General features: G+C 40.6%; 1 protein-coding gene across 1 annotated transcript in view; it reads right to left on the reverse strand.

Annotated features, from left to right (window-relative positions):
- Window positions 1-240: 240 nt before the first annotated feature.
- The window catches only part of Prp4k (Pre-mRNA processing factor 4 kinase), a 95253-nt gene continuing 74164 nt past the window's right edge, over window positions 241-21329 (reverse strand). The window contains exons 16-17 of the mRNA XM_080283824.1: window positions 20133-20264; window positions 241-3856 (exon numbers count right to left, since the gene is read on the reverse strand). Of these exons, the coding sequence (XP_080139950.1) occupies window positions 3653-3856; window positions 20133-20264 (336 nt within the window). The 3' untranslated portion in view covers window positions 241-3652. The remainder of the gene's footprint in view (window positions 3857-20132; window positions 20265-21329) is intronic.

Genomic DNA, 21329 nt, shown 5'->3' on the forward strand with positions numbered 1-21329 from the left:
TTTCACTTAACTATTATGAAGGTTTACACACATACAGACTATGTATTATGTTATAACTCACCACATGACTTACTGCACAAAGTTTCATTTATTTAAAAAAAAAAAAAAAAAAAAAAAAAAAAAAAAAAAAAAAAAAAAATCTAATCCAAAAGCCTCCACTTTCCAAAATGTTTTTTCATATAACAAGGGGTTGTTGATATCACCTGTTATTACACAATCAATGAATATTTGAAGACAATTTCACTTTTTATTTTATTTTTTTTAATGGGCATGTAGAAGAACAGATAAATAACTAACACAAAGCATACCAATGTTTTAACACTCCATGATGCTGCAGGCTATTTATTACATGATTTTCTCATAGTTATCAATGTGATTCTATATTCTAAAATTTTCCAGTTTCCATAAAGTATCCGGATCAAAGAAATTCAGATTTGAGTTTGTACTTTATTAACCCGTACCACACTAGCGACATAGATCTACGTCCCCCTCTAAAACACCGGTGACATAGATCTACTCCCTGCTGCACTGAGAAGTCATTGTAAGCAACTGAAGTAAAATGGAAGGTAACAACATATCTTGCTAACTTCAGACATTTCTCTGCTATGCTTACAACACTGATTTAGGAGCACAGAAGGTGAGTGACATTCTTCACAGGCTCACAGCCGTTCTGTGCTCAGTAACCTTCAAGATTTCAGAGGTCAAGTGGCACCAACCTGACTCAATTCAACCAACTTTCTGGCTTTGGTGATTACTTTTGTGTGTGCTAGCGATCTTATATTGATGCATTAAGCCCATTTAGTGAGAAAAGAAATGATCAAAATAGGTTCACAACCTCACAGTAACTCTGCTCTCTCAGTAACCACAAAGATTTAAGAGGTGGTGGCACCAACCTGCCTCTACTTTTATTAGTGCCAGGGATCTTATATTGATGTATTAGGCCAATTTAGCCATGAAAAAAAAAAAAATCCAAAATTGGCTACCAAAGAGGGGTATCAGCTTCTCTCCCCCCTCCCCCAGCGTGGTACGGGTTAAGACTGAAAATACACCAACACCTCCCTGCCAGCACTGTTAAGCTGTCACATGAAAAACTGTATGTGGAACAGTCAGTTATATACGGAAGGATACTTTGACAGAGACGGAGGAATGAGAAATGTTCATATGCATAATGCTGGTAGAGGACTGTTGGTGAATGTTTGTTTGGATGTACTGGTTCTACACGTACTGGTAACTGAACATGCACACATACAGTTCAGTGAAGACAATTAGTATATAAATGCAGTGTTCAACAATATATGAACAGTAAAATTAACAATAATCCAGAAAATACCTTCTACAGTCTTTCCTCCCCTAACGTGGGTGATTTCTTATGCACCGACCTAGCGTTAGGCAAATATTGCGTTAAAGGGACTCTTGGAAACCCCTATTTCCTTCCTCACCCTTGTCCAAAGTCCACTTTCCCCCCCTCTTGTGGTGCAAAATTTTTTTATACCCCCAAATTTAAACTTCCTAAAAGCATTAATATCATTATACAAAATACATTAGGTCAATAGGACTTTTTTATTTGCTGTACCTTATGTGAGGAGAACAGCAGACATGTCGCCGGATATGAGGTAGTGGGGGAGTACATGAGGCAGGCTGAGGAGGGTGGTGTGCTTAGGAGTGGGCCGAGACGGGAACGCAGGAGGCGGGAGGGAGGTAGGGGGGTCCTGATTGGTTGGGTGGCTAGGAGAACGAGAAAGGTGAAGTGTGATTGGCAGGAAATGACGTCAAGTATTGTGAGGCTGTGCAACTCTCACCACATCACAGCCCACCCGGTTCAAATTACCGAGTTACGCTGACAGCGCCCACGTTAGAATATTTATTTCCTTCCGTAAAATCGTGCCACATTAGGGCAGTATCGCGCTACGGCAAACCGTGTTAAGGGAGGAATGACTGTACTTGGTCTGGAATGACAACTACCTGTTGTCGTTAACCAAAATATATAACCCCTTCAATCCAATTACTGTACTTATTTTTGTTTCATTCTTCTACATCATGATGACTTCACAGTATTCAGCTTTGAAAGATTACTAGTCCTAAGAGGATTAAGGAATGTCTACCAAACAACTCCAGCTAGAAATCTCTCTCTGAAGCTGAATAAAACTGTCTGGAAGCAGCAAGAATAAAATATTTTACATCAATGTACTGAAGTAGCTATGCAGTTTCTCCAACCACTGCTGGTTACATCCTGTACATACAAGGCATAACAATAATAATAATAATAATAAAAATAATAATAATTCCATAACCTAACACATTAACCCTTCCAACTGCAGGATGTATTTTTTACTTTATTCCTGCTATCTCCTGAAAATTTTACTTGGCTTATGACACATTTCAAACCAGAGGGGTTAGGTACAGGATTCACTAACTCCTTCTCTACTAGGGGAGTGTCCTAATTTGAAGAAAATCATCTGTCTGAAGCAAAAATAAACTACAAAAAAGTGTCATCATAGTGCAGGGTTACAGCCATTGGTGTTAAATACCTTCATTGTCTGTGATATGTTATTTTAAGGACAATTATTTATGTGAATGCACCACAAAAAACAACTCCTTTGGTCCAACAATGCCTTTTCCCATTTTATTCATGCAATTTACAGACTATTTTAGTCTATTTATGAGATTTTCTATTTAACTGAGAGCGTAAGACTATGCATCAATTAACCCTTCAGTATGACAGGCCTTCGCAAAGTTGAACAAAATTGCATACAAGTAACAAGAATACTGCACATTACAAAATACAATATCGGATTCACGGGATTAATTACCAATTTTTTAAAGTGTCATATATGTGATACAATTGGATACACCACAGCAATAGTGTGCCACAACAATTTTTGGTACTCAATCATCATCATCATCATCATCTGGGCCTCCTTTCCCACCCTAGGGCAGGGTGATGAGTAGCAACATCCAGACAGCCAAAGTTTGCCCACTTCAATGGGCCATGCTTCCATCCATTCATCATTCAAGCTCTTGGAACCCTGGCTCCATCTGATAGGCCAAAAAAATTCCACCATGTTCTGTAGCTTCACATATGCCACAATATAAACTTATTCAAGTCCATTCATTGGCCCTTCAGCTATACTACTTGATGAAATTTCATATACTGTATTCCTAATTACTCTTTTGTAATAAGAGTCAACATAAAATTCAGCCACTGAGGTAAAATCTATATCAATAAATTCCAGTCACGGATGCCTAATATCTTTTCTGTCAGTTTTCCATCATAATACACAAAGTTGCACACATTCCCCCACACCATTATTTGCAGTTTGTCACAAGTAACGGCTCACTGTCAAATCAGAGATGTTTAACACTTCTGCAAAACTCACACCATCGCTATCTCATAAGTGACAGTTGGTGTATCTGGAGCACTTCAAGACTATCATTCTATTGCTTTACAAACAAAGCACATCAGTCCAATAAGATCTTTTATCAAGATAATTATAAAGCTCTTCCTCAAAACTCTGTGTGCCGTACTACTGAACTGTACGAACATCTAATAAGTATCCTTTATGACAGAATGAGAAATGCACACTTCATGAAGTAAATAAATTTATTACTAAATTTAACAACTTTTAAAATTTCACCTAACTTCTTCTAGGATTTACATTTTTTCCCTGATGAAGGGATGCATTAAGCAGTTGTCTATGGTGGCCCTCTTAACAGGATCCAGCATAAGACACTTCTCTAAGAGGTCTTTCAACTGGGCCACCTTACGAGCATGGTCCTCTGGCAGGCTGGCTTCACCCAGCATTTCATGTTGCAGCATCCGGGTTGGGTTGATTGTTGCCATCACCACCACTTTTTCCTGGGATAAAGAGCAGTGCCAAATGATTAATTTACATTACCGTCACTTGAAACATCACACCTTACACATTATTACATCTCAAAATAAGTTAAAAAGAAAAAGATAATGAATACTCAAAATCATTATTTTATAACTGAATAAGGTAACTGTGCATGCCAATGACATATCATCTTATAACGCCTATACTGCTGGGAAAGGTGCTATAATGAAATTACTCAGCAATACCTTTCTTCAATTATGCAGTAAAACCTCAATACATATTTGACACTGCTAAACTGAACTCTGATCTTATATGACATTTTTAAATTACCAGATAAACCTCTCCTAAACTCATTAAAATTTTCATCATCATCATCAAACCCTGTGTTGCCCCATGAGGAGTGCAGGACCCCAGGGCTAGGCAACTTGGCCCTGATATTTAAGATGAGAGTGACCAGCCTCACTCATCCCTGAGTGGCAATACGTGAGCAATAAACCCCAACTACCCTTTGGATATGGAAACCTGCACAGGCTCAATCTGACTGGAGTACTTAAACTACCCACTAAACCACCAGGCGCCATAATTTGGTTATATGGTTACCACCCAGCGTGGTAAATGGTCTCCTGGTATACAGGAAACCATCTGATTTGTCACACAGTGTAAAATTACCCACAGGCAGAATGATGAGAAATGAATGAAAGAAAGAAAGACAGAAGAGGGAGTGTAAAGTCACCCGTAGGCAGAAGAAAGAGGAAAGAGTGAAGGAAAGAAAGACAGAAAAGGAAGGATGGAAGAGAGGAAAGGGCAGACCCCCAAAGCAGCACTACATCGAGTGAGTGGATGGATGGTGAGTGCCCCCACCTACCATAAAAACATTGGTATATATATATATATATATACAGTAATCACTCTAATATCCGGACGCCCAATAACCGAACATCCCCACTAACCGAACCTTATCGTCCTGGGATCAAACATTCCCAAAATGGTCCGAAAATCCAAAAAAATTGGAAAAAAAAATCGATTTTTTGCCGTCCGTAATTTGAACTTGCCGCGCGCGCCGCGTGAGAGCATTGTTTTGGTTCGTCATTCCTCCGACGTCCGATAGAGCGCCGCTGCATCCTCCCCACTTCCCGCCTGTCTCTCACCGCGACAAGACCTGCGCTGTTCGCCATGGCTGCCCACGTGCTCGCTTTTGTGCTGGTGCCGTACTTGCTGCAAGGCCTCCTGCTGCTCTCTGCCATACTCTTAGTGTGTGTGATGATGGCCCCGCCTCCTGAGAAAAGGAAGAGAGTGGTGTTGACTCCGGAGAAGAAACGGGAGATATTGGAGAAGGTTGATGCGGGTTGGTCTTCCTCTCGCATTCTCCGCGAGTTCAACCTGGCCCGGTCGACTTTGTTCGATATCAAGCGTTCCCGAGACAAGCTCATGCAGCACACGGCTGACTTCTCGTCGAGAAGCAAACGCAACGTGGAGAGGAAGGTTATGTTTACCCCCAAGTATGCAGAGATCGACCGCTCCACGTTGATTTGGTATCGACAGCAACGTGCAGCTGGTGTGATGGTACGTAGAACGGAGCTGAAGGCTGCTGCTGAGAAGTTTGCAAGGCTTCACGACGCCCTTGACTTCAAGGCATCCGAGGGTTGGCTCTTCGCGTTCAAGTTACGACATGGCCTTACTAACCGTAAAGCACATGGCGAAGCATTGGACGCTAACGAGGATGGAGTGGACGAGTTTCGGCACAAGGTGAAAGGCTTGATCGACAGGGAGGGCCTCACTCTCGGTCAAGTCTATAATGCTGACGAAACTGGCCTATTCTATCGCTCGGTGCCAACGAACACTCTCACCGATGAGACGGAGAAGCGTGTACCTGGCCGCACGCTTTCTAAGGAACGGATATCTGCTTTGTGTTGTGCCAATGCTAACGGCATGCACCGGCTTAAGCCCGTTATTGTTGGCCGTGCAAAGCAGCCTCGGTGCCTTCGTGGGGTGATGGATGTCCTTCCTGTCGTATGGTACCATTCTTTGAAAGCATGGTTCACAGCTGTGATTTTCAAAGACTGGTTTCACCATCACTTCGTCAAGGAGGTCATACATTACCAGACGAAGACACTGGGAATTCCTCGCGACCAGGTAAAGGCTCTCCTGCTCCTCGACAATGCACCTGCCCACCCGTGCAACAAGGACTTGGTTGCTGAGAATGGCCGTATTAGGTGCATGTTTCTGCCACCTAATATGACTGCTCTCATTCAACCAATGGACCAAGGAGTGATCGTGGCAACAAAGCGCCTGTACCGTCGGAAATTCCTGGACGAGGTGATGGTGGTTCTCGAGGACGAGGACGAGCGCAGGGAAGGACGTGACACTCGAGGCAAGCGGACTTTGGAAAACCTTCGCCGCTACAACATCAAGTCTGCGCTGTACAACTGGGCTAGTGCATGGAAGGAAGTCCCTGTGAAAACTCTTGAAAATGGTTGGTCTCGTCTGCTTCTAGGAACAGATGTGGAGTACGATTTCCTAGGGTTTGACGTGGATGACTTCCATGCACGGCTACGTACGCACGGCGACGATGTTGATGTGGACGATGTTCGTGAGTGGTTGGACGACGACGAGGGCGATCCTGGGTATCAGACGTTGTCTGATATCGAGATCACGTCTTCGGTTGCTGGTGTCAGTCCCGAACTTGAAGATTCCGACGACGAAGGCGATGATGATGCAGACTCTGCCCAGCAGGACACTACTCCAGCCATCCCCAAGCTGAGCGCACTCCGGGAACATCTAGAGTTCGTCCTAGACTACCTGGAACACCCGGACTGCGACAGGGAGATGGGGCCCTTGGGACTTGTGGAGGAAGTGCGTGCTTTCCGGCAGCGCATCATCAATCGCCAGAATCGTCGGTCCTTGCGTCAGTCAACGATTGACAGTTTTTTCAGGCCCGTGACCTCCGCTGTGCCAAGCCCTGGTTCCACTCCGTTGCCTCCCCAAGACAGGCCCTCATGCTCCGAGCCACAGCCCAGCACATCAGCTACAGTGGAGTCACCGCTCGACGTGAGTTTGCGGCTGTCTTCAGAGTCTTCTGTAGTCGGTACGCCATCACCACTACCCACCGATGCACCCCTTGGACGCCTGCCAGTGATACTCTAGGGCTCTGACAGTGAATAAACAGCAAGAACTTCTCCACTAGACCACACGGGAATTTTGAGTGTTGTGCAGTGAAAAAAACGGTGTGTTGTGTTAAGGTTTTCAAGTTGGGAGAAAAGACTAAGTAGAAAAGAAATTTAACGTAACTAACCTTCTTTGTTTTGGCTTTGGAAACTTAAAAAAACTTGGGAAAAGTTAATGTGCAACACTTAAATTTAATGGAACATTATTTGGACTAAAGTGAACACTGTGAAAAGAACGGACTTCTGTGTGTTAGTGACTAAGTTCAGTGCAAGACTTCAGGAAGAGTGTAGTGCAAGTGCTTCAGGAAATCGTTCTTACTGTCAGAGTCCGAGAGGAGGCGGTTATTCATCGAGGTGGCCAGGGACTTGCTGTAAGTAGCCAAAATGTTTCATGTTGTACTATTTCCCATACTATATTTACCAGAATGTTTCATATTGTATTTTTTCCCATACTATACTTACCAGAAAGTGTCATACTGTACTTCTTTCCATGCTAAATTTACCTCATGCATGTGCAGTAGGAATGTGTTTTTCAGAGTTCGGTTAGGTTCGGTTAGGTTAGGTTCGGTTAGAGTCCATAAGTACCAGAATGTTTATTAATGTATGAACATACTTCTAAACCCACATTTTATGTTTCTATTGCATTTATTTTAGTCATTTATGTGCCTTATTGGTGTGATTTGGGTGTTAAATAGGTGCTATACATATCCGGAGGGAGTTGTATAGGTGTTTCTCTGTGTTAGGGTCCGTAAGTACAAGTCCATAAGCTGGGGCCCAATATCCGGACGAAACCAATATCCGAACCTACCGATGGCTCTATTGATCCGGATATTGGAGGGGTTACTGTATATATATATATATATATATATATATATATATATATATATATATATATATAAAATATATATACATTATATATATATATATATATATATATAAATTTATATGTATATATATATATATATATATATATATATATATATATATATATATATATATATACATATATATAGAGGTTGTGGAAGCAATGAAGAAAGTTAAATCGGGGAAAGCCCCAGGAATTGATGGAGTGTGTGGTGAGATGCTGAAGCATGGGGGAGAGATAGTAGTAGAATGGATGTGGAAGATGTGCAGATTGGCCTGGGAGGAAGGTAGAGTCCCGGAGGATTGGAAGTCAGGTATAATTATTCCCTTGTACAAAGGAAAAGGGGAAAAAGAAGTGTGTGGTAATCATAGGGGCATTTGTCTTCTTAGTATAATAGGAAAAGTGTATGGTAGGATACTTATAGACAGAGTTAGAGAAAGAACAGAGAAATTAGTTGGAGAAGAACAGGGAGGCTTTAGGAAGGGAAGAGGTTGTGTAGATCAGATATTCATTCTTAGATCTTTAGTGGAAAAGTTTCTAGAGAAGGGAAAGAAGTTGTATGCGGCTTTCATGGATTTGGAGAAAGCATATGACAGGGTGGATAGACAAGGATTGTGGAAAGTGTTAAGAATATATGGAGTAGATGGGAAGTTGTTGAATGCTGTGAAGAGTATGTATGATGGTGCTAAGGCTGCAGTGCGTGTGGATGGTGAACTAAGTGAATTTTTCTCTTTGAAAGTTGGTTTGAAACAGGGATGTGTCATGTCTCCATGGTTGTTCAATCTGTACATGGATGGGGTAATAAAAGAGGTACAAGGTAGGGTAGTGGATGTTGGAGTGGCCCTGGTGAGAGAGGATAGTGTCTGGAATCTCCCTGTACTGCTGTTTGCAGACGATACTGTGTTGTTGAGTGAAGATGAAGGGGAGCTGCAAGGCTTGGTGGATGAGTTTGAGAGAGTGTGTAAGAAACGGAACCTAAAGGTGAATGTAGGGAAGAGTAAAGTGATGGTCTTTGAGAGAGGTGAAGTCAGTGAATGCATAGCGAGGTTGGATGGTGAGGAATTGGAAAATGTGAGTACGTTTAAGTATTTGGGTAGTGTGATGAGTAAGGATGGAGGTTTGGAGGTAAACACCAACGTAATCAGGAACATCTTTAATAAATTGGTGACGTTTCGACAACTCGTTTGTCATTTTCAAACCTATAGAAAATACAATAAAATCAAAGTAAACACCATGTCTATGATAAAAATACGAAAACTAAAGTAAAAAACCAAAGTAAAACACCATGTCTAATAAAATACAAGTGAAGAATTATTATGATAAGATGAGGAAATGAATTATACATAGCTAACGTTGGTGGGATGCTACTAAGTACAAGGAAAATTTAAACAGAACTACATGTAATAAGACAATACATAAGTCAAACCTTAAAAACAGAGAAGAGGCGTGGAGCAGTCGTGTGTGCCCAGTGTGGGCTGTAGGTGGTGAGTGAGGAGTGATTCAGCCAGGAGGCGTGTTACCTCGTCACGACAAGCGTGGACAACAGAAAAATCAGATTCGCTTATGGGATGGCCTAAGGCTTCACAGCAATTTCGGATGGCAGAGAAAGGTGGCTTAGCCATAGGTAGACCGGTTCTATATGACCGTCCCCGATGCTCTGCAATTCTTACTCGTAATTGCCTCTTTGTCTGTCCAATATAAGACGCATTACAGCGACTACAGTTATAATTATAGACAACAGAGGATTGCAGAGCGTCAGGGATTCGGTCTTTATGTTTGAACCATTGTCCAATGGTGTTGCTGGGTTTGAAAATTGTTCTAAGACATACTTGAGGGTAAAATTCCTTAACTAAACTCGATATATTATTACGTATGGAAAAACTTTTTGGACCTAAAAATGGCTAGATACAATATACAGGTGATTTGTTTGCTGTGAGTTTAGGAGTAGGTGGGTTACGGATCTTATTTAGTTGTCTTCCCATATGGGTTTGTGTGAAAGACATTGGGAAACCATTAGACAACAATGTTTTCGTAAGAAAACTCAATTCCGAGTGTAAAGCAGAATAGGATGAACAAATATTATAAGCTCTGGTCAGCAGGGTCGACACCAAATTGCGTTTAAACTGAATTGGGATTGCTGAGTTGAATTTCATGGTTAATCCTGTGAAAGTGGGTTTGCGGTATACTGAAGTGATGAAGGAATTAGTAGTTTTTTGGACTAGTATATCAAGAAAGGGAAGTTTGTTGTTTTCTTCAATATCAGAAGTGAAATGAATGTTAGCATGCCTCGAGTTTAAATAGTTTAGAAAAAGAGGGATGTGGTCTGGAGAACTAACCAATAAAAATGTATCGTCGATATATCTACGGTAGAGGAGAGATTTGAAATGGGAGGGGCATTGCTGTAGCCAGTTTGTCTCATGGTAACACAAAAATGCGTTTGCTAAGCAGGGACCTAGGGGATTCCCCATCGCCACTCCATCAATTTGCTTATAAGATTTTCCGTTGAAAAGGAAAAGACAATCTTTAGAAGCGAGAGACAGTAATTTACGGAACTGGTTCATATTAAATCCATCTATTATTTTCTCGTGTTTAAATACTTGTTTGGTGCAAATGTCTATAGTTTCATCTATCTATCTATAGCCCGACGCCCTAATCCCGCAAAGGGTGGCCGCAGACAAAACGCCTCCAAGTCACTCTGTCACCCACCATTTGACTACCCTCCCCCCAACTCACCCCCCCCTCCCTCATATACCTCTCAACTCCATCCCTCCACCTCATCCTCGGTCTACCCCTCCCTCTCCCTCCCTCCTCCTCACCCACATACACCCTCTTAGTCAGTCTTTCACTCTCCATCCTCTCCACATGTCCAAACCACCTCAGTGTATTTCTCCTAATCTTTTCAACCACATCCACATCTACCCCACAACGTTCCTTCACTTCTTCATTCGTCAACCTGTCCCTCCATGTCACTCCACATGCTCCTCTCAAGTAACTCATTTCCACTGCTCTCACTCTTGACTTGTTCCCCTCTTGCAAGGTCCACGCCTTGCTTCCATACGTCAGGGTAGGGATCACAATGCCATCATGCAGAGACTTCTTAACTTCCATACTCACCTCCCTATTTCTCATCACTGCTTTCAGTGTGCCAACAACCTTCCTTCCCTGCTGTACCCTTTCACGTACTTCATCCCCCAAAGTTCCATCCTTACTCATCACACTACCCAAGTACTTGAATGCACTCACATTCTCCATATCCTCACCATCCAACCTCAATGCACACTCTGTGACTTCATTCCTCTCAAACACCATAACTTTACTTTTGTTTACATTAACTTTCAGCTTCCTCCTCCTACACACTGTCCCAAATTCATTCACCAAACCTTGCAACTCCCATTCATCTTCACTCAACAATACTGTATCATCAGCAAACAGCAACACCGGAAGCTTCCAAATCTCACCCTCATTCATTATTGCCACCCCCACATCCACTGCCCTACCTTGTACCTCCTTTACGACCCCATCCATATATATATTAAACAGCCATGGAGACATTACACACCCCTGTTTCAGTCCCACATTGAGATCAGAGAACTCACTCAGCTCACCATCCACTCGCACCGTAGCCCTAGCTCCCTCGTACATACTCTTCACATATTAGTGAACAGGGACTTTATATCGAAAGAAGCCATAGTACAGTGGTCAACATCGTAGTTACAAATCTCCTTAGCGAAAGTAAATGAATCTTTAACCGTATAGCAATTTTTAGTGATGAGGGTAATCATAGGTACAAGAAATTTAGATATGTTATAGCTAACAGTCCCAATGGCAGAGAGAATGGGTCTGACTGGACAGTTCTGTTTATGTACTTTAGGGAGCCCATACATGACTCCTGGTGTAGCGCCAGATACGTATAATTTTGAGTACACTTCATTACTAATTACTCCATCAGACTTCAGCTTCCTTAGGAAATTGTTTACTTGATCTTCACATTTCAGGGTCAAAGAAAATTCATCATCATTTACGATTTTGAACTTTGAACTATCATTAAGAATTTCAGACATTTTACACAGATAATCAGTCCTGTCCAGAATTACGACACCATTTCCTTTGTCTGGTTTAGTTATGATAATAGAATCATCATCTTTTAAACTTTTCAACACATTAATTTGCTCTCGTGTGACATTACTGCAAGAATAATTTGAAGAATAAAAACTGGTAAAAGCAATGTGCTTCAAGCTATTCTTTAAAAAATCATAAGTTCTACCACTACCTTGATAAAAAGAATGAGCAGACAAGTTCTTAAAAAATCGTTCAAATCCAAGAAAATGCGGGAGGAACCTGGGCTTTGGGGTGTGAATGGCATACTTTAAACCCTTACACAAAATGGATTTTTCTGCACTAGTCAGCTGTCTACTAGAATAATTAAAAATCACTTTATCATGGGGTACACTATCGGGGTTAACAAATCCTAATGTCCGTAATTTACGTTGCTGAGTGAATTTAACACGAGATATAGAGTTCCCATTAGTTCTCTCTATAAGATTAGTCAAATGGGTAAAGTCAAAAAATGATACAGATTTTTTCAGTGAAGATAATGAACATGTTAATTTGTTTTTATGAACCCTAAGTAGACGTTGTTTACTCTTCACCTCGTATGTAAGAATACGTCTTTGGCAACTTCTGTAGAGTCTTGACGACCTTATGTGGGCATTGGGAACTTTAAAATTAAGAAAAGTAGGGGTGAGGTCATGTTGTTCACAGGTGGTGAGGAAATCTAAGTCCAGCTGGACTTTCTTGACCTTGAAGTTGAGCCGTTCAGCTGCTCGGTAGGCCTGTAGCGTTGGAGGTCCATAACGTCTTGTTAATACAGATGCAATAGATTCACCATGGGGGAAGAGTAGTCTCAATATGAAGATAAACACCAACGTAATCAGGAACATCTTTAATAAATTGGTGACGTTTCGACAACTCGTTTGTCATTTTCAAACCTATAGAAAATACAATAAAATCAAAGTAAACACCATGTCTATGATAAAAATACGAAAACTAAAGTAAAAAACCAAAGTAAAACACCATGTCTAATAAAATACAAGTGAAGAATTATTATGATAAGATGAGGAAATGAATTATACATAGCTAACGTTGGTGGGATGCTACTAAGTACAAGGAAAATTTAAACAGAACTACATGTAATAAGACAATACATAAGTCAAACCTTAAAAACAGAGAAGGGGCGTGGAGCAGTCGTGTGTGCCCAGTGTGGGCTGTAGGTGGTGAGTGAGGAGTGATTCAGCCAGGAGGTGTGTTACCTCGTCACGACAAGCGTGGACAACAGAAAAATCAGATTCGCTTATGGGATGGCCTAAGGCTTCACAGCAATTTCGGATGGCAGAGAAAGGTGGCTTAGCCATAGGTAGACCGGTTCTATATGACCGTCCCCGATGCTCTGCAATTCTTACTCGTAATTGCCTCTTTGTCTGTCCAATATAAGACGCATTACAGTGACTACAGTTATAATTATAGACAACAGAGGATTGCAGAGCGTCAGGGATTCGGTCTTTATGTTTGAACCATTGTCCAATGGTGTTGCTGGGTTTGAAAATTGTTCTAAGACATACTTGAGGGTAAAATTCCCTCTATAATTATAACTGTAGTCGCTGTAATGCGTCTTATATTGGACAGACAAAGAGGCAATTACGAGTAAGAATTGCAGAGCATCGGGGACGGTCATATAGAACCGGTCTACCTATGGCTAAGCCACCTTTCTCTGCCATCCGAAATTGCCGTGAAGCCTTAGGCCATCCCATAAGCGAATCTGATTTTTCTGTTGTCCACGCTTGTCGTGACGAGGTAACACACCTCCTGGCTGAATCACTCCTCACTCACCACCTACAGCCCACACTGGGCACACACGACTGCTCCACGCCCCTTCTCTGTTTTTAAGGTTTGACTTATGTATTGTCTTATTACATGTAGTTCTGTTTAAATTTTCCTTGTACTTAGTAGCATCCCACCAACGTTAGCTATGTATAATTCATTTCCTCATCTTATCATAATAATTCTTCACTTGTATTTTATTAGACATGGTGTTTTACTTTGGTTTTTTACTTTAATTTTCGTATTTTTATCATAGACATGGTGTTTACTTTGATTTTATTGTATTTTCTATAGGTTTGAAAATGACAAACGAGTTGTCGAAACGTCACCAATTTATTAAAGATGTTCCTGATTACGTTGGTGTTTATTTTCATATTGAGACTACGCTTCCCCCATGGTGAATCTATTGCATCTGTATTAACAAGACGTTATGGACCTCCAACGCTACAGGCCTACCGAGCAGCTGAACGGCTCAACTTCAAGGTCAAGAAAGTCCAGCTGGACTTAGATTTCCTCACCACCTGTGAACAACATGACCTCACCCCTACTTTTCTTAATTTTAAAGTTCCCAATGCCCACATAAGGTCGTCAAGACTCTACAGAAGTTGCCAAAGACGTATTCTTACATACGAGGTGAAGAGTAAACAACGTCTACTTAGGGTTCATAAAAACAAATTAACATGTTCATTATCTTCACTGAAAAAATCTGTATCATTTTTTGACTTTACCCATTTGACTAATCTTATAGAGAGAACTAATGGGAACTCTATATCTCGTGTTAAATTCACTCAGCAACGTAAATTACGGACATTAGGATTTGTTAACCCCGATAGTGTACCCCATGATAAAGTGATTTTTAATTATTCTAGTAGACAGCTGACTAGTGCAGAAAAATCCAATTTGTGTAAGGGTTTAAAGTATGCCATTCACACCCCAAAGCCCAGGTTCCTCCCGCATTTTCTTGGATTTGAACGATTTTTTAAGAACTTGTCTGCTCATTCTTTTTATCAAGGTAGTGGTAGAACTTATGATTTTTTAAAGAATAGCTTGAAGCACATTGCTTTTACCAGTTTTTATTCTTTAAATTATTCTTGCAGTAATGTCACACGAGAGCAAATTAATGTGTTGAAAAGTTTAAAAGATGATGATTCTATTATCATAACTAAACCAGACAAAGGAAATGGTGTAGTAATTCTGGACAGGACTGATTATCTGTGTAAAATGTCTGAAATTCTTAATGATAGTTCAAAGTTCAAAATCGTAAATGATGATGAATTTTCTTTGACCCTGAAACGTGAAGATCAAGTAAACAATTTCCTAAGGAAGCTGAAGTCTGATGGAGTAATTAGTAATGAAGTGTACTCAAAATTATACATATCTGGCGCTACACCAGGAGTCATGTATGGGCTCCCTAAAGTACATAAACAGAACTGTCCAGTCAGACCCATTCTCTCTGCCATTGGGACTGTTAGCTATAACATATCTAAATTTCTTGTACCTATGATTACCCTCATCACTAAAAATTGCTATACGGTTAAAGATTCATTTACTTTCGCTAAGGAGATTTGTAACTACGATGTTGACCACTGTACTATGGCTTCTTTCGATATAAAGTCCCTGTTCACTAATATTCCTCTTTATGACACTATAGACATTTGCACCAAACAAGTATTTAAACACGAGAAAATAATAGATGGATTTAATATGAACCAGTTCCGTAAATTACTGTCTCTCGCTTCTAAAGATTGTCTTTTCCTTTTCAACGGAAAATCTTATAAGCAAATTGATGGAGTGGCGATGGGGAATCCCCTAGGTCCCTGCTTAGCAAACGCATTTTTGTGTTACCATGAGACAAACTGACTACAGCAATGCCCCTCCCATTTCAAATCTCTCCTCTACCGTAGATATATCGACGATACATTTTTATTGTTTAGTTCTCCAGACCACATCCCTCTTTTTCTAAACTATTTAAACTCGAGGCATGCTAACATTCATTTCACTTCTGATATTGAAGAAAACAACAAACTTCCCTTTCTTGATATACTAGTCCAAAAAACTACTAATTCCTTCATCACTTCAGTATACCGCAAACCCACTTTCACAGGATTAACCATGAAATTCAACTCAGCAATCCCAATTCAGTTTAAACGCAATTTGGTGTCGACCCTGCTGACCAGAGCTTATAATATTTGTTCATCCTATTCTGCTTTACACTCGGAATTGAGTTTTCTTACGAAAACATTGTTGTCTAATGGTTTCCCAATGTCTTTCACACAAACCCATATGGGAAGACAACTAAATAAGATCCGTAACCCACCTACTCCTAAACTCACAGCAAACAAATCACCTGTATATTGTATCTTGCCATTTTTAGGTCCAAAAAGTTTTTCCATACGTAATAATATATCGAGTTTAGTTAAGGAATTTTACCCTCAAGTATGTCTTAGAACAATTTTCAAACCCAGCAACACCATTGGACAATGGTTCAAACATAAAGACCGAATCCCTGACGCTCTGCAATCCTCTGTTGTCTATAATTATAACTGTAGTCGCTGTAATGCGTCTTATATTGGACAGACAAAGAGGCAATTACGAGTAAGAATTGCAGAGCATCGGGGACGGTCATATAGAACCGGTCTACCTATGGCTAAGCCACCTTTCTCTGCCATCCGAAATTGCTGTGAAGCCTTAGGCCATCCCATAAGCGAATCTGATTTTTCTGTTGTCCACGCTTGTCGTGACGAGGTAACACGCCTCCTGGCTGAATCACTCCTCACTCACCACCTACAGCCCACACTGGGCACACACGACTGCTCCACGCCCCTTCTCTGTTTTTAAGGTTTGACTTATGTATTGTCTTATTACATGTAGTTCTGTTTAAATTTTCCTTGTACTTAGTAGCATCCCACCAACGTTAGCTATGTATAATTCATTTCCTCATCTTATCATAATAATTCTTCACTTGTATTTTATTAGACATGGTGTTTTACTTTGGTTTTTTACTTTAGTTTTCGTATTTTTATCATAGACATGGTGTTTACTTTGATTTTATTGTATTTTCTATAGGTTTGAAAATGACAAACGAGTTGTGACTGGTAAAATATATGGTAGAATACTCATTGTTAGGGTTAGGCATATGACAGAGGAGCTAGTTGGAGAAGAACAAGGGGGATTTAGGAAGGGAAAAGGGTGTGTACATCAGATATTTGTTCTAAGATGTTTAGTGGAGAAGTATCTAGAGAAGGGAAGGAAAGTGTACGCTGCCTTCATGGACTTGGAGAAAGCTTATGACAGAATAGATAGGAAAGGTATGTGGAAGGTATTAAGAATATATGGAGTGGAGGGGAAATTGTTGAGTGCTGTGAAGAGTATGTACGAGGGAGCTAGGGCTACGGTGCGAGTGGATGGTGAGCTGAGTGAGTTCTTTGATCTCAATGTGGGACTGAAACAGGGGTGTGTAATGTCTCCATGGCTGTTTAATATATATATGGATGGGGTCGTAAAGGAGGTACAAGGTAGGGCAGTGGACGTGGGGGTGGCCCTAATGAATGAGGGTGAGATTTGGAAGCTTCCGGTGTTGCTGTTTGCTGATGATACAGTATTGTTGAGTGAAGATGAATGGGAGTTGCAAGGTTTGGTGAATGAATTTGGGACAGTGTGTAGGAGGAGGAAGCTGAAAGTTAATGTAAACAAAAGTAAAGTTATGGTGTTTGAGAGGAATGAAGTCACAGAGTGTGCAGTGAGGTTGGATGGTGAGGATATGGAGAATGTGAGTGCATTCAAGTACTTGGGTAGTGTGATGAGTAAGGATGGAACTTTGGGGGATGAAGTACGTGAAAGGGTACAGCAGGGAAGGATGGTTGTTGGCACACTGAAAGCAGTGATGAGAAATAGGGAGGTGAGTATGGAAGTTAAGAAGTCACTGCATGATGGTATTGTGATCCCTACCCTGACGTATGGAAGCGAGGCGTGGACCTTGCAAGAGGGGAACAAGTCAAGAGTGAGAGCAGTGGAAATGAGTTACTTGAGAGGAGCATGTGGAGTGACATGGAGGGACAGGTTGACGAATGAAGAAGTGAAGGAACGTTGTGGGGTAGATGTGGATGTGGTTGAAAAGATTAGTAGAAATACACTGAGGTGGTTTGGACATGTGGAGAGGATGGAGAATGAAAGACTGACTAAGAGGGTGTATGTAGGTGAGGTGGAGGGAGGGAGAGGGAGGGGTAGACCGAGGATGAGGTGGAGGGATGGAGTTGAGAGGTATATGAGGGAGGGGGGGGTGAGTTGGGGGGAGGGGAGTCAAATGGTGGGTGACAGAGTGACTTGGAGGCGTTTTGTCTGCGGCCACCCTTTGCGGGATTAGGGCGTCGGGCTATAGATAGATAGATAGATAGATGTTCCTGATTACATTGGTGTTTATCTTCATATTGAGACTACGCTTCCCCCATGGTGAATCTATTGCATATATATATATATATATATATATCTATCATCCAATCCTACATTGCCCCATGAGGAGCATAGGAGCCCGGGGCTAGGCAGTTCGTCCTGACATTTAAGATGAGTGACCAGCCTCACTCATCCCTGAGTGGCATTACATGAGCAATCAACCCCAACCACCCCTTGGATATAAACCTTCACTGGCTCAATCCGACTGGAGCGCAATAATTACCCTCTAAACCACCAGGCACCAAAATTTGGTTATATAGTTACCACCCAGTGTAGTAAATGGTTTCCTGGTGTACAGGAAACCAATTGGCTTGTCACTCAGTGTAGAGTCACCCACAGGCAGAAGGAAGAGGAAAGAATGAAGGACAGAAAGACAGAAGAGAGAGTGTAAAGTTGCCCATAGGCAGAAGGACAAGAAAAGAATGAAGTAAAGGAAGATGGATGAGGATGGAAGGAATGGAGAGAGGAGAGGAAAGGGCAGACACCTGACAGCAGCACTACATTGAGTGTGTGTGTGTGTGTGTATATATATATATATATATATATATATATATATATATATATATAGATATATATATATCCCATTGGAGCCCGGTGTCCTGAGTATTGGACACAACTGGGATTTTTCAAGTCTTTATAAAGTAGGGAACCCCCACGTAGGGACCTATGAGCTTCGCGACTATGAGCTGATAGGCGGAGGGCGGTACGCTTAGTACCCACCCAGTGCAGTGCCTCGCCCAGCACCCCTGGGATCCAATGGGATATATATATATACATATATATATATAAAATGTACTGCTTTAACAATTTTGTTTTCGACTAAATCATATGATAAGACCAAGGTATTTATGTGCATAACCTGTGTATGAACAAACACATCAAGAAACAGCATGATCAAAATTTGAAGTTTTGTGCTGGAAGTGATACTGACCACAATTTTTAGTGAATGTTCACATCAAGTTTTTACAAACTGCATCAGTGCAGAGGAAGTACGCTGAACGACGAAGGTGGAGTTTGTGCATGCAAGCCCAGAAGCAAGGGCAAAGGTGACTGTTGACATAGCAGGTGGACTTAACTGGTCAAAGGCCAGTTCACCTACAAACTAATGATAAAATCCCCATGGTAACTGCAATATGATTTTGTAGAAAGAAAAAGAGATATGGGAACACTGTTTTCTTTTTCATGTCTCAATAAACTGTACAAAAACAAAATTTAGTAAGCAACTGTTGGTTTGTGAATCTGGCTCCTAACACACACACACCAGTACACAATGTGAATACAATCTCCACTATCAGCTGCCTGTATGTAATGGCGATAAAATAAAACAGAAACTCTGATATTCCTTCTAAAATTTTACCTTTATGCAAGAATCCATCATTCACTTACCCATAAGCCAAATGGTTCTTTTTAGTATCCAGAACTAAGTTGCATTTGTTTATACTTTTATCTTCATTCCTACAGCTATCAAATACATCTCCATCAAACTAGATTTTAAAATAAGGTGATGACTTACAGCAAGCAACATGATTTCTAATAATAATTCAGTGCTATTGAGGTTTCTTCATCATCAAAACTGGATAAGATCCTTTACTGGTGGGGCACTTAGATTTCTTATTCTACCATTTAGGAATTTACTTTTTGCCTAACCCCAGCAACTATCCCCAATCGTTAAGGTTGCGGGACTTCTGGTTGGAACATACCTATACATTTCATTATGTATACAGCTGTGTTCGGCATCATACTGTATGAATACGCACCTTACAGTGTCCTTGACTCATGTGGCTGTACTGGACTTAGGCTCTACACAATGAATTATAGCTGGATCCAATATCTCCAGCCCTTCAGTAGACTGAATCTCTCTCATATAAAACCGAATTTTTTCAATACACTGATTATTTACTATACAGTGAATATTAGGATGGAACATAACACAATACTAACCCTTTCTGTAACTTTGTCCACATCTCGATACAAGAAATTGCAGGCGTTGTCGAAGTGCTGGTCCTTAAACGCTCCTTTCCTGATAACTTTATTGGGCATTTTTCCCTTTAGGTCCATGAAGAGCTTCAACATCTGTAAGGATAATAAAAGTATTTTACAATCATGTCCTGCTTTACAATTATAAGGGAACAAGCTGCATGATTACTGTAGAATACTATTTGCATCACCTGAATCCATGCATTGCAAAATCATCAAAAGTGAACCAAGTGAAATGGACCATACATCCATTAACTCATTATTTAAGCTTTCAAAGTTCTTGGGTCCACATCCCAGGCAAAACCCATTCACAGTACCTGTTTCACTTAATTAAGATGCACAACCCCTATGTGCACCCCCAAACATTCAGCTATCCATTCCTAACTTTTGTCAATTCCTTTCTTTCTTTAATGTCCATACTTTTCTTTCTCACACACTTGCAACTCTTATCATACACTCTTTTTGAAATTCCATGCTGCCTTCCATCTTTAACCTCACTCATATATATATAATACTTGTACTTCACCACTAAAGTAACACCCATTCTCTCCCAAGAACCACAACTTATTTACTATCCATCCATCCATCACCCAATTACTACCCTATTAAAAATATCATTTTTTGTCACCTAGGATTACAAATGGTGAAGCGTTGGAAATACATTACAATTCAAATTACCTTAAAAAATAAATAAATCTGGATAGATATCACAAAAACATACCTCAATGAAGGACTGATTGAAGCCAAAAGCATCATAACACAAGGTTCTTTACCCTTATAACAAAATAAGTATACCTGAGGTTACATAAAGCAACAGCCAAGAACAAATAATTAGGGCTCAGCTCAGTTCTCTATGCACATCATCTCTCTTGTCGCATATGCCCAAGGTGACTAATGCATCAATATTAATGTACTGTACTTTTGGCACTGTAACGTAATAACACACCACTAGGTTGATATAACACGCCATTGGGACACAGGCCAATCTAGCACCATGCAAGGACTCATGATGCTATATTATATAATGAATCCACTTTATACAAACCATTAGTACCTCAGACTTCTTTCACTATATTCTTCCTATTCTACAAATTACCATATCATCACCAATAGCGTGCCTTTTTTTTTTTTTTTTTTTTTTTTTTTTTTTAAATGCAAGGA

The sequence above is a fragment of the Coenobita brevimanus genome, chromosome 98, assembly GCF_032717465.1.
Source record: "Coenobita brevimanus isolate Jiangsu-jjx chromosome 98, ASM3271746v2, whole genome shotgun sequence".
Classification (NCBI taxonomy): Eukaryota; Metazoa; Arthropoda; class Malacostraca; order Decapoda; family Coenobitidae; genus Coenobita; species Coenobita brevimanus.